We start from the raw sequence: 14,528 nt of genomic DNA, 5'->3' as shown, positions 1-14,528 counted from the left end.
GTTCTTAAAATGAACACCTTCATATTATGTATATTAAAGCACAGTTATTATTAATAGAGTATCAGAGTACACTTTTATTTTGTGATTTATGCACTTTGTCCAACAGATGATTATTATTTACTATTTTCTCTTTCAGATCATTTCCCTGCAGGATTTTTTTGGGGACGATGATGTCTTTGTCGCATGTGGTCCAGAAAAGTATCGCTACGCCCAGGATGACTTTTTGCTGGACAGCAATGGTGAGATTGTGTAGCTCATTCTGTTCTGATTCAGACCAAAACTCTCTTTCCTACAAAGGAGAGTTAAAAAAGACAAAGAGATTTTCCATTTGACTGCATCTGAGGAGTCATTAATTGTCTTTTTAACAATAATGAAATTGCTTGTTTTATTTGAAGTTCTGCTGAGCCGTGTGAATTGTTCCATAGAAAATTGTTACTTGACTTCTAACCAGATTGCCTTTATTAACCCAGATGATTTCAAAATCTTTCCGTTACAACGCATTCAAATGAACCCCTTTATTTCAGTCCAGATAGGCCCAATTTTCATTTGTTTGAATAGTTTATTTAGATTAGAAATGCAGAGCACATAGCATTTATCTGAAATTGTTTGCAGTCTAAGAAGGCCCCAGTATGAATACCTGGTCTGTGCTGAGTTAGCTTATCACTGGGTTTGCAGCAGCAGTGCTACCTCTATGCTACTTGATGGGGAGGGGTAAAGAGGCCAGGGTGCCTTGTCTTGTCTTTATCTAGCGGTTCAGCTGGAAGTCTATTGTTTGTCATGTTAGGTAAGTATAGGCATAGCTGTGAAGCCTTTGTAGTTGGATATCCTTTCAACAATTACTATCATGGATCCTAAATGGATAGTGGTCACTTGTGTGAGGTACCAGAGGACTATTGACACCCATGGAACTTTACCCAAGCAAGGAGTCGACTCCTTCAGGTGACGCAAAGAGAGGAGAGGAGTAAACTGATTGCATTTAAACAGCAAGAGTAACCAGCTGTTGTTGTTACAAAAAAACTGTTCAATAATGATTCAAATATGGATTAATGTCAGCTTGAGATGGTCAGAGTTAAATGGGGGAGGTGAGCAGTTGGACATCGGGGGGGGGTCTCAGACATCGGGGGCGGGAGGTTCTCGGTCATCGGGTGGGGGGGGTTCGCCCAATTGCAGGGGTCTGATCGCAGCAGGTAAGCTTATTAGGCCTGGAGGGAACACTCCTGCTCCTCCTGGCCCACAAACAGTGCAATAAAGGCACTCACCTCATGATCCAGCCCTTCGCGCCTCCTTTTCACTGGCAAGATTCATGAGCCCCAGAAAATCCGCGCTGGAGGTGTTAAATTTAAAGGTCAGTAAAATTCAATTTAAAAAGAACTAATTAACGTCTCATAAGAACGTTAATCACTGCAATAACTACCCGTCCGTCTGAACTAATTAAGGTCCCCACTGCGACGAGTAGGTTGCTCTCATCCAAAGGCACTTCCGATAAACCCGGAAGTGGGAGCCTTGGAGCCGGTTTGCAGTCGCACTCGAAAAATCAAATATTTTAACTACCCATGTACCCCCAACCCATCCGTTCTTGAGGGTTAAAATTCCCCCCAAAGAGTTTATTCTATTGATAACTGAAGTTATTCCTTATATAGTTTATATCTGAAACTTTTGCTGCCATATTTAGATATGAAGCTGTAAGTCCATGTTGCAGACACTACAGTCAAAGAGACATGTGACAAATATGCAACCACATCGTAATGTAGATAATATGCATTTTACCACCAATAAAACATACTTAAAGATGTGAAATCCACTTATTAGTAAAGTGAAATGCAAAAGACAGAATAACAGGGATCCTTTGTTTTTCAGAGTGCCGTGTGATGAAATCATCCTACTCACGTTCTGGTAGTGCCTCACGGCATTCCGGATCAAAAAGTCCTGGGCCATCCCGTCGAAGCAAGTCTCCTGCGTCAGGTACAGCTTTTTAAAAATAACAGTAAAAAAGAAACACCAGAAAAAGTGAAGGACTACTTTTAACAAGCCCTTGTAGAAACTGTGTGTGAATGAGTTGGTAGTCAGATAACATGCCTGTGTGCACAAAAGACTTTTCGATCCCGAATGTATTATCTTGTGTCTAAGCTTTTCTCTGTGTGGCCGTTTCTGATTTCAAACCTTTATCCCTTACACATCACCTCCTGTTTACATCGCATGAAAGGCTTTTGAAAGTTTCTCAAAGCAAGTATTATAAACAAGTGTATTCTATCCCTGGCTGTTGGGCAGAAAAATCATCCAAATATTACAGATTCGAGGAGGTATATAATGTTTATTATGAATTGGAGACTTTGGTAGACCCATGGATTGTTAGAACTCGCATAGCCTCAGATACATGCAGAGTTTCCTTTCCCAGCAAACAACGCCCTGGGGGTCATTTTAACTTTTGGCAATGGCGTAAAGTGGCTGATATCAAATTAGCTGCCCATTGGAAAGGAAAATAGGACGGGTGTATAATGGGCAGCCAATTCAATCTCACAACCTTAGGCCATCACCCAAGTTAAAATTACACCCCCCCCCCCTCTTTATACTGCAAAAAAGGCACCTACATGTTTGAACTTAGCAATGTAGCAAAACAAACATGTTTTCAATGTAAAAGCACACTCTGGATCTTTGAATAAAAAAACAAGGCCTAATTTTCACACGGTTGCTTTGTAGTCATTATTAAGCTATAATGCTTGAGATCTGTTTGTCCAAATGCCTTGACTCTAAGAAAATTGTGTCCTCCAAGGTCATAAACACAATGAACTGTGCCCTGTGTGTGATTGTATATTTGTGATCTCAGATATGTCTTTATCTCCTTATAGTAGTCTCTGTGTTACTCAGCTAAATGTTGTCCATTATTGTATTAGTTCTTCTATGTCTTTAACCCTTCTTGTGTTTTGGATTTGATATTCTGTTCTATTTATGACTGTGTGGTAACATCTCTCCTTAATGTTTTCTCCTTCTGCTTGTGTGTTAACTGAATGAGTACAGTTAAAAGAGGAGGTTACTACACAGCTTATTCTCCGGTCAAATCCCCAGGTGAGCCCCTCTTTTCATACAATCCCGTCTCACACTTCGTTATGATCCACAAGGCAGGTTTGTCTGAACAAAGATAATTTTCACGAAGGGCTTGTATTTCCGCTTGATGCAACAGCTAGCTCGTGGCTGAGAGATGGATGAGCGCCTGTCCACATTGTGTTGGGGGTTGATGCTACGATCACCAAGACGTCTAGTTTTATCCTGTTGCTGGTATAATCATCTATGGCAGAAATAATACTGAAGCTGGTCTTTGTGCGTAAACCCCATTTGATATTTGAAGCATTCTGGGGATGGAATCGGTCTTGGGCGATAACGATAGGCAGCCCGTTTTACACCCCGCGCGATTTTCTCTTCCATTGAAGTCAATGAAAAAGAACATCGCACGGGGTGTAAAACGGGTGGCCTATTCTCTATCACCTGTTTTGCGCCACTGCCCTCTGCATCTTAATAAAACTCATGGGCATGATTTTAGATCGGAGCCAGGAACCCAGAGCGTCCGTAGGTATTCCAGAACCCGGAAGCCAAATGAGTGCATTGCAATCTGCGATCGCAGCTCAGTTGAAGTAATTTGTGCTTCCGGGTTTCCCAAGCGCCAGGCAGTCAGATTGACAGGGGAAGGAGCCCTGAATCAGCGAAGGGGGAAGGAGGGAAAGGGAGATCATGGGCCGTGGAAGAAATCAGAGGGGTGGGGAGACATGGACGACAACGGATGAACCTTGGAGAAGATCGGGGGGCCCACCATCCTGGGGGGGTGGGGGTGTCGGCCGATCGCAGGGGTCCGATCAGGTGAGCTTGTTGGGCCTGGATGAAACACTCTTGCTCCTTCGGGCCCACAAGCAGTGCAAAAAGGCACTCACCTCATGGATCCGACCCTTCTCGCCTGCTTTCACCTGACGTGAATCAGAAGCGATGGGAAACCTGAACAGGTAAGGTGAAATTTATTTGACGTTTCTAATACACAAAAAATTAAGTGCCTCGATGATCCAATGAGGTGCATTTCCCCTTTAAATATCGGCCCACTGGCTTTATGTGGGGACGGGACTTTCAGGTTTCTGTTGTGCATATGCATCCAAACGCGCCTGGGTTAAAGCCGGAAGTGGGCGCATTGGAGCCGGGATGTGGTCCCGCTCCAAAAATCAACTATTTTTACTGCCCGCAACCCACCCGTTCTTGGGGGTTAAAATTACCCCCCATATCTCTGTTGCCCCAGGAATCCATGTACTGAGTCCAATTGTTCTTACTTGGAAAGAAATGATACTTGCACCTGAAAAATTGGCAATTGAAAATACAAATCGAATTATAAGTTTTCAGGGTGTAGTGCAAGTGGTGATATTGGTGCTGTGGACTAACTCCCTCAGGTTATTGCCGCAGAATTGGATCCAGTAATGGAAAAGGGAAAATCGGACCCAGTTCTGGGATTAAACTGAGTATTAAGGATGACTCAAGTGAGTGAAAAACTAAAATGAACCAAAAATCTAGAGCTTACAGGAGGAAGACTTTACTTTGATAGTCCAGCTAGCCTTTGTTATTTCTAATCCTTTTACTTCACTCCACTGTAACATGGAGTTTTGTAACTGACATCTTTTGAGGATGCAGTGAGTCCTGGCAATAGAATCGCTTGACATGAATCTCTTCATCAGAAGGATGAGAATTATAGGCACTTCCACGAGTGTGAGAAACTCTTCGCATATGGGATAAAAAGAAGGAAAAGAACAAAGACAGCAGGAAAGAGATAGAAGCAGAAAGAAAAATGAAGTCAAAGAAAGCTAATTTGTGGCTACCCCGTTGCTTTTCTTTTAGAAGGTCCAGTTTTAATTTGGTGATTCCATGTTCCAACACTCCCAGCGGGAATTTGCACTCGCAAGGGCTGTATGCCCATCTTGGGAAATGGGCATACGGATCATGGTTTTCCATCCATTAATGGGACACACTTGCGATTTCCTGAGGCATGGTCCCTGTGAGTGCTGCTTCCCAGTGGGAGCATCGAATCACAGAATCAGCACTTAAATTCCATCCTTGATTGTCAGTCGAATTTCCTGAGTGCAGAATGCTTCGGTTTGGGATGGAGTGAGGGAATAGAAGGAAAACTGTAGGGGTGGAGATCATTCTATTTGCTAATGTGTAATGCCACTGACAGCATTCATGCAGACGTGCATAGCCCAAACTATCATACCCTCCCAAGGAGCAGGCTCGAGGGGCCATATGGCCTACTCCTGCTCCTATTTCTTATGTTCTCCCACCTGAGGGAAAGTGAATTAGCGGTGACATTGAATGACATTGACATTTGAAGGGAGGGCTTACAGCGATGTTGTGTTCTATTTTTAAATTTAAAAAAGAAAGTTCTATTAAGGCTGAAATTTCCACTTTCCAAATTGGCCTTTGCACCCGCGCGACTTCTGATGCTGCTGACTCCAGTGAATTTTGGGGGTTCATTCCAATGAACATAGTTTTGGCAGGCTCCCAACAGGAATCCACATGTATGCTGACGACACCGAGCTCTACCTCACCACCACCTCTCTCGACCACTCCACTGTCTCTGATTTATCACACTACTTGTCTGACGTCCAGTACTGGATGAGCAAACATTTCCTCCAACTAAATATTGGGAAGACCGAGGCAATTGTTTTCTGTCCCCGCCACAAACTCCATTCACTAGCCACCAACTCCATCCCTCTCCCTGGTCATTGTCTGAGGCTAAACCAGACCGTTTGCAACCTTGGCGTCCTATTTGACCCTGAGATAAGCTTCCACCTCCATAACATCGCCTGTCTCCACCCCTGTCTCAGCTCGGCTGCTGCTGAAACCCTTATCCCTGCCATTGTTACTTCTAGATTTGACTGTTCCAATGCTCTCCTGGCTAGCCTCCCATCTTCCAGCCTCCATAAACTTGAGCTCATTCAAAACATAGGGTGAAATTAAAAAGGAAATTAGGAAAGCAAACAGAGGGCATGAAAAAATATTGGCAAGTAAAATTAAGGATAACCCAAAAATGTTTTATAAATACATAAAGAGCAAGAGGATAACTAAGGAAAGAGTAGGGCCTATTAGAGACCAAAAAGGTAGACTATGTGTGGAGGTGGAAGATGTGGGTATGGTTCTTAATGAATACTTTGCGCCTGTCTTCACAAAAGAGGGGGACAATGCAGAGATTGTGTTTAAGGAGGAGGAATGTGAAATATTGTCTGGGATAAACATAGTGAGAGAGGAAATATTAAGAGGTTTAGCATTTTTGAAAGCGGATAAATCGCCAGGCCCGGATGAAATGTATCCTAGGCTGCTAAGAGAAGCAAGGGAGGAAATAGCGGAGGCTCTGACCATCATTTTCCAACCCTCCCTGGCTACAGGTGTGGTGCCGGAGGATTGGAGGACTGCTAATGTTGTACCGTTGTTTAAAAAGGTAGAAAGAGATAGACCAAGTAATTATAGGCCATTCAATCTAACCTCAGTGGTGGGCAAATTATTGGAATTGATTCTGAGGAACAGCATAAATCATCATTTAGAAAGGCATGGGTTAATCAAGGACAGTCAGCATGGATTTGTTAAGGGAAGGTCGTGTCTGACTAACTTGATTGAATTTTTTGAGCAGGTAACAAGGAGGGTCGATGAGGGTAACACGTTTGATGTAGTGGCTATGGCAGACTGGTCAAAAAAGTAAAAGCCCATGGGATCCAAGGGAAAGTGGCTCGTTGGATCCAAAATTGGCTCAGTGTTTAGAAGACTGAGAGGTGATCTAATTGAAACATATAAGATTATGAGGGGGCTTGACAGGGTAGATGCTGAGAGGTTATCTCCCATGGCTGGAGAGCCTAGAACTAGGGGACATAGTCACAGGATATGCCCCCAGTTCTATTTTAGAACATTTAAGACTGAGATTAAGAGGAATTTCTTCACTCAGAGGGTTGTGAATCTTTGGAATTCTCTAGCCCAGAGGGCTGTGGATGCTGAGTTGTTGAATATGTTCAAGGCTGAGATAGACAGATTTCTGGACTCGAGGAGAATCAAGGGATATGGGGATCGGGCAGGAAAGTGGAGTTGAGGTCAATGATCAGCCATGATCTTATTGAATGGTGGAGCAGGCTTGAGGGGCCATGTGGCTGCTCATATTTCTTATGTTCATTGGCAGGAAGCAAAGGGTAATGGTTGACGGGTGTTTTTGCAGCTGGAAGGCTGTTTCCAGTGGGGTCCCTCAAGGCTCAGTACTAGGTCCCTTGCTTTTTGTGGTATATATTAATGATTTGGACTTGAATGTGGGGGGCTTGATCAAGAAGTTTGCAGATGAAACAAAAATTGGCCACGTGGTTGATAGTGAGGAGGAAAGCCGTAGACTGCAGGAAGATATCAATGGACTGGTCAGCTGGACAGAAAAGTGGCAAATGGAATTCAATCCAGAGAAGTGTGTGGTAATGCATTATGGGAGGGCAAACAAGGCAAGGGAATACACAATAAATGGGAGGATACTGAGAGATGTAGAGGAAGAGGGAGACCTTGGAGTGCATGTCCACAGATCCCTGAAGGTAACAGGACAGGTAGATAAGGTGGTTAAAAAGGCATACGGGATACTTTCCTTTATTAGCCGAGGCATAGAATATAAGAGCAGTGAGGTTATGCTAGAACTGTATAAAACGTTGGTTAGGCCACAGCTTGAGTACTGCATACAGTTCTGGTCACCACATCACAGGAAAGATGTGATTGCACTAGAGAGGTTACAGAGGAGATTTATGATGATGTTGCCAGGGCTGGAGAATTTTAGCTATGATGACAGATTGGATAGGCTGGGATTGTTTTCTTTGGAACAAGAAGGACTGAGGTTAGATTTAATTGAGGAATATAAAATTATGACAGGACTAAATAGAGTGGATATGGAGGGTCTATTTCCCTTAGCAGAGGGGTCAGTGACCAATAATTGGTAGAAGGATTAGAGGGGAGCTGAGGAGAAATTCTTTCACCCAGACGGTGGTAGGGGTCTGGAACTCACTGCCTGAAAAGGTGATAGAGGCAGAAACTCTCAACTCATTTAAAAAGTACTTGGATGTACACTTAAAGTGCCGTAATCTACAGGGCTATGAACCAAGTGCTGGAAAGTGAGATTAAGCTAGATAGTTCTTTTTTGGCCGGCACGGGGACAAAAGGCCAAATGTCCTCCTTCTGTGCCGTAACTTGCTATGATTCTATGAAATAGTGCCATGGGATCTTTTATGTCCCCCTGAGAGGGCAGATGGGGCCTCGGTTTACCATTTCATCCAAAAAATGGCACCTCTGGCAGTGCAGCACTTCCTCAGTACAGCACTGAAGTGCTCCTCCTGGCTGCATAAAAAAACTCCAGCCCATTTGAGACCACCCCGCCGCCCCCCACCCCTGACATTGATGCTCCCCCCAGACCTGATCTGCCGGCCAGTTCAAAACAGGAACTGGATAATTTCCTGCCTTCCCACAACCGTCGAGCTACAGCAGACGGTATTTAAATGAGGCCAGAACCCAAAATTGTAACGGCCTCGTGACGGCACGAGCGGGCGTGTGGGGCAGCTGCTCTGCCGACTCTGTGCCTGCTATGGACAGAAGTCAAATTTCTCGGTCACTGTATCCTGACTCATTTTCAGAACAAAACAAGGCTTAGATCCTGCAGACAATTCTTGTCCAAGCCTCCATTTTGAAATTGGACAAGGAAAGACAGCTTCCATTATAGCTCTAGCTAGCTTAGAACAATATGAGAGAAATTGCCCCACTTCATCACATTACGCTCTCAATACCTCATTTGCTGAGTTGTTCTTCTTTGTTGTGCTGTTAAACTAAAGTGCTAAATATATGCTTGGCACTTCAACACAGAAAGAGAATAATGCTAGAGGATGAATCACTACAAACCAGCTGAATAGCAATATTTTTAGCTGACTGATGAGCAGTAGACCTCCTGGGGAGATCAAATGATAGGGAAACAGCAGATGCCTCAATATTGCGGTGGGTTGGAGGAATTCTTAGTATCAGTAGCCGGACATTGAATGTAGTATCAAATCAACGATGTGTTACACATGCATGGGAAGAAATCCACCTCTTACCTGTAGGTATTGCAGTATTCTTGAACCCGCCACTTCTGTGTGGATGTCACAAATAACAGGGTCCCAGCCCTACCATTCTTCTGTATTTTCATACAATTGATTTATCACACAGCAATGTGCTGATCTACTCACGACATTGATTATCAAAAAGCCGGTTAATGCCCCAGTCAGCAGACTCATTACCAGTAATCCCAACCTTTTGCCTTTTCAGAACCAATAAGCCTATTTAAGTTTATTTATGACCATGGCTGTTTATCTATTATTGCTGTTACTCATTGTGATGTTATGGTTCATTTATTCATATAATCCAGGAAGGCCACCATTATGAAACTATTAGAATGTAACATGGCAAAACAATGTAGTCATTAAAATTGATAAAATGTTATTGTTATATTTCCAGTAAACTGAAAAAACTAGATTATCTGTGGCTGTTGCAGAAGGTGCTGACACTGGTTGCTTAAACAATAAAATACCCCCCCCCAACCCTCTGATTCTATTGGTGTCCACCTAGTCCAGTGACTTGATCTGGTAGTCCGTCCTGGAGTATAGAAAAGGTTAAAGAGCCGATTTTAACTCCCAGCGGGAGTGGTGCAGGTCGGAGCCGAACCATATGGCCCTCTGCAATGTGAGGACCGGGGGCTTTTAACTGCCAGGCCTTATCTGCGCAGCAACAGTCAGTCCCCCACCCGAACCTGGCAGGAAGCACTAGCTGACCGACGGGTGGGAGCAGGATTTCAGGTGGCACCCCTGCTCTTCCTGGCCCACAAGGAATCAAAAAAAAAATGAACTTACATTTCTGGGCCTCTTCTGAACCCAGCTCCTTTTGCTGCCAGGTTAAATTCGGCAGGACCTCCACGCCCCGGCCTCGACACGTTCCCAGGCCGTTTTCGCCCTCCCTGCCTCCCTGTAAATATCAGGACCCATGTGATAAAACACTTTGCAGCTCTAGGATATAGATTCATATCTGAAATTCCCCACATGTAAAGGTACATTTTCCACTGTTCGCTAATGTCAGTAAAAAAATTATCTTTATACACACTGCGACTAAAACAGAAATCCATTCTGTTTCAAATTGTTTTCTGTTAACTGGTTTCTGGAAGGGATTTATTCCCTTTTGTATAGGTGTGGGTGTGGGTACTGTGCATGTTTTGAACAAATACAATTATGTCTGAGAGCATTACACATTAATGCCGACAGAAATTTTCTTCTAGCTGTGAACGTTGTTGAATCACTCAATGGCTTTTGAACTATACATAATCAAATTGTGGATCCTTTGAAGGCAATGGTTATTTTGTTTTGTAAGTTACAGACAAACAGTTTGTCAGAGAATTTGAACTTACAGACTCAATTGTCTTAATAGTTGGACCATCAAAACATAGATTCTGCACAAAGGGGAGGAAGTTATGCTTCAGTTGTATAGAGCCTTGGTCAGACTGCCTAAGGAGTACTGCGTTCAATTTGGGCACCGCACCTCAGGAAGGATGTATTGGCCTTGGAGGGAATGCAGCACAGATTCACCAGAATGATACTGGGGCTTAGAGGGTTAATTTATGAGGACAGGTTGCATAAACTTGGCTTGTATTCCCTTGAGTATAGGAGATTGAGGGGTGATCTGATCGAGGCGTTTAAAATTCTAAAAGGAATTGATAGGGTAGAAACTGTTTCCTCTGGTTGGGGAATCAAGAACAAGGGGATATAATCTTAGAATTAGAGTTAGGCCAGTCAGCAGCAAAATCAGGAAGCACCTTTTCACACAAAGGGTAGTAGAAATTTGGAACTCTCTGCCCCCAAATGGCTATGGGCGCTGGGTCAATTGGAGCTTTCAAGACTGAGATAGATAGATTTTTGTTAGGTAAAGGTATCAAGGGATAAGGAGCAAGAGCGGGTAAATGGAGTTGAGGTGCAGATCAGCCAAGATCTAATTGGATGGCAGGGCAGGCCCGAAGGGTTGAATGGCCTATTCCTGTTCCTAATGTTCCTATGCTCCATTGTGTCTTTAAAGCTGGCTTGATTGACAGCTCTATACTCGGAGGCCTCTTTGGATTTTTAAATTTATCACAACCTAATCATTCCCTGACTCACTCAAACCAACAGTGTGCCATGTTATTGTAACCAAACAGAACTCCATGAATGTGAAAGTGTGCAGTTACGTTAAAAGCTTGTGTAAAGGGCTTTGGGACATGAATGTAAGCATCTCAACATGACTCGTTGTGTGGACTCAGAAAACAGTTTAAAGTACTGGTGAAAGTTAACTGCAGTCTATACTATTTTACTCTACTGATTTATCTTGCTTGTGTAGACTTATTTTTCAAAATAAACAATTCATAGTTTGGACTGCAATATAGGGTCTAGTCAGCATGGTGTTTACCCACCCATCTGAGAGATCAGGTTTATACGGTGGGCAATTCATACAATTTAAAGTAGAACCCAGTGGTAATAAACTAGATTGTTATCCCTAAGGCACACTGCACTCCATTCGCAGCATTTCTAATGTTACATTTCAGTTCATAAGATGCATGGGCCTTTTTATGAGCTGCTGCAATGAACACGAATAAAGAGTGTTAGGAGACGGCCTGTATTGTAATATTCATGACACCTTTCACCTTAATATTAGTGACCGGAGGAAACTATTTGTTGTAGAGTTAAATTCTTATCTGTGCAGGTGAGGAAATGCCAAGTGGAATCGAGGCACTTTTCCTCAAAGAAGGAGGAAAAATTTGCTGAGTATTCGTTGCCATTCCCATAGGAACATAGGAATTGCTAGATGAAAAAAGACAAGGTCCATCTATTTCGCTTTCTACCATCCTGTTAGTTGCATAATATAACAATAATTGAGTTGTCGACTAATCATAGCAATCAATCTCTCTCAGTTAGTTTACCACAGGTCCAGACATGAGGCTAGGAAACCCCCAGTGGTGGAAAGCTTTGGGAGTCATAGGTTCAAAGTCACCCGTTCCTCCCAAGCATGCTACAGTTACCACACATCATGTCCCAAATTACTCATTATTCATGAGCTGTAAGTGGCAAGTTACATATAACATTGTCAGAGGCCTTGGAGAAGGTTTCATTCTGGGCAATGGGGTGTGACACAAGGGCAACGAAAAGCAGAAGTGGGAAGAAAATGAATAAAGTACATTAAAAGGAGAAGAAAAAAAGATGCCAGTGAAGTGTGACTAACATTGATAAATCTGAAACATCATCCCCTTTGAGATGCTTCGAGAGCCATCAACATCATATAAAACTGACCAATATTTTTCCTTCTGTGGAATATAACCACATTTATTGTTATTAATCAATAACAACACAGTATAAATTGCCTCAGCAGAGAAAGGCACTGATGTTACAGGAGTCCTTGTGGAGTTGAAATCAGTTTAACAACTTAAACTTGCAGGAGGTAGCAAAGTTTGTAGCTTTCCAGGTTCACTGAGGGGGAAATCAGCTTGGCATTCCTTGTAGTAACTGATTGAAATAAACTATAAAAGGTAAAAGAAGAGTATTTTGAATTGATTCATCAGCAGTTATTGTGAAGTCTTTTCCTATGTTTACTATCTATTGCTTGTTTGGTTTATTAATATTATTTGGGTTATGAATATTATAAATTATATTCTGTTCAAATTCTGGTGTTGCAAAATTGTGTTTGTGCTATGACACGGACCACCCTAAAGTAAAAATACTCAATTGGAGGACGGCCAATTTCAGTGGGATGAGAACAGATCTGGCCCGAGTAAATTGGGATCAAAGATTGGAAGGCAAAACTGTAATTGAACAATGGGCGACCTTTAAGGAGGAGATGGTTCGGGTACAGTATAGGCACATTCCCAGGAGGCTGAAAGGTAGGGCAACTAAAGCCAGAGCTCTCTGGATGACAAAAGAGATAGTGAGTAAGCTGAAACAGAAAAAAGGAGTGAATGACAGATGTCAGGTTGATAATATAAGTGAGAGCCAGGCAGAAATAGAAAGTTCAGAGGGGAAGTGAAAAAGGAAGTAAGAGGGGCAAAGAGAGATTATGAGAATAGACTGGCAGCCAACATAAAAGGGAATCCAAAAGTCTTCTACAGGCATGTAAACAGTAAACGGGTAGTAAGAGGAAAGGTGGGGCCGATTAGGGACCATAAAGGAGATCTACTCATGGAGGCAGAGGGGATGGCCGAGGTACTAAATGAGTATTTTGCATCTGTCTTTACCAAGGAAGAAGGTGCTGCCAGAGTCTCAGTAAAGGAAGATATAGTTGAGATACTGGATGGGCTAAAAATTGATAAAGAAGAGGTACTTGAAAGGCTAGTTGTACTTAAAGTAGATAAGACCCCCCAGTCCGGATGGAACGCATCCTAGGTTGCTGAGGGAAGTAAGGGTGGAAATTGTGGAGGTATTGGCCATAATTGTCCAAACATCAGTAGATATGGGGGTGGTGCCAGAGGACTGGAGAATTGCAGATGTTACACCCTTGTTCAAAAAAGGGTGTAAGGATAAACCCAGCAACTATACGCCAGTCAATTTAACCTCAGTGGTGGGAAAACTTTTAGAAACGATAATCCGGGACAGAATTAACAGTCACTTGGACGAGTGTGGATTGATTAGGGAAAGCCAACATGGATTTGTTAAAGGCAAATCATGTTTAACTAACCTGATAGAGTTTTTTGATGAGGTAACAGAGAAGGTAGATGAGGGCAATGTAGTTGATGTGGTGTATATGGACTTTCAAAAGGCGTTTGATAAAGTGCCACTTGGTAAGCTTGTCATCAAGATTGCAGCCCATGGAATAAAGGGGGCAGTAGCAACATGGATACAGAATTGAATAAGGGACAGGAAACAGAGAGTAGTGGTGAACGGTTGTTTTTCGGACTGGAGGGAGGTGTACAGTGATGTTCCCCAGGGGTCAGTACTGGGACCACTGCTTTTCTTGATATATATTAATGACTTGGGAGTACAGGGCACAATTTCCAAATTTGCAGATGACACAAAACTTGGAAGAGTAGTGAACAGTGAGAAGGATAGTGATAGACTTCAAGAGGATATACTCAGGCTGGTGGCATGGGCGGACACGTGGCAGATGAAATTTAACACAGAAAAATGCGAAGTGATACATTTCGGTAGGAAGAACGAGGAGTGGCAATATAAACTAGAGGGCACAACTCTAAAAGGGGTACAGAAACAGAGAGATCTGGGGGTTTATGTGCACAACTCGTTGAAGGTGACAGGGCAGGTTGAGAGAGCGATTAAAAAAGTATACGGGATCCTGGGCTTTATAAATAGAGGCACAGAGTACAAAAGTATGGAAGTCATGATGAACCTTTATAAAACACTGGTTCAGCCACAACTGGAGTACTGTGTCCAGTACTGCACTTTAGGAAAGATTTGAAGGTCTTAGAGAGTGTGCTGAAGAGATTTACTTGAATGATTCCAGGGATGAGGGAC

At 42.9% G+C, this 14,528-nt stretch overlaps 1 protein-coding gene and 1 long non-coding RNA gene across 2 annotated transcripts in view; one reads left to right on the top strand and one right to left on the bottom strand.

Moving 5' to 3' along the window:
* Positions 1-14,528, top strand: part of dclk2a (doublecortin-like kinase 2a) — a 434,705-nt gene that overhangs the window by 271,845 nt on the left and 148,332 nt on the right. Inside the window, exons 3-4 of the mRNA XM_067992182.1 lie at positions 137-239; positions 1,858-1,962. Coding sequence (XP_067848283.1) covers positions 137-239; positions 1,858-1,962 — 208 coding nt within the window. The remainder of the gene's footprint in view (positions 1-136; positions 240-1,857; positions 1,963-14,528) is intronic.
* Positions 60-14,528, bottom strand: part of LOC137326795 (uncharacterized) — a 36,422-nt gene continuing 21,953 nt past the window's right edge. Inside the window, exons 2-4 of the long non-coding RNA XR_010964272.1 lie at positions 9,906-10,017; positions 1,888-1,968; positions 60-289 (exon numbers count right to left, since the gene is read on the bottom strand). This is a non-coding gene — a long non-coding RNA (uncharacterized lncRNA). The remainder of the gene's footprint in view (positions 290-1,887; positions 1,969-9,905; positions 10,018-14,528) is intronic.

Source organism: Heptranchias perlo, chromosome 1, assembly GCF_035084215.1.
Source record: "Heptranchias perlo isolate sHepPer1 chromosome 1, sHepPer1.hap1, whole genome shotgun sequence".
NCBI lineage: Eukaryota > Metazoa > Chordata > Chondrichthyes > Hexanchiformes > Hexanchidae > Heptranchias > Heptranchias perlo.
Note: the sequence above shows the minus strand (reverse complement) of the source record. Positions and strands in the feature narration are given on the sequence as shown.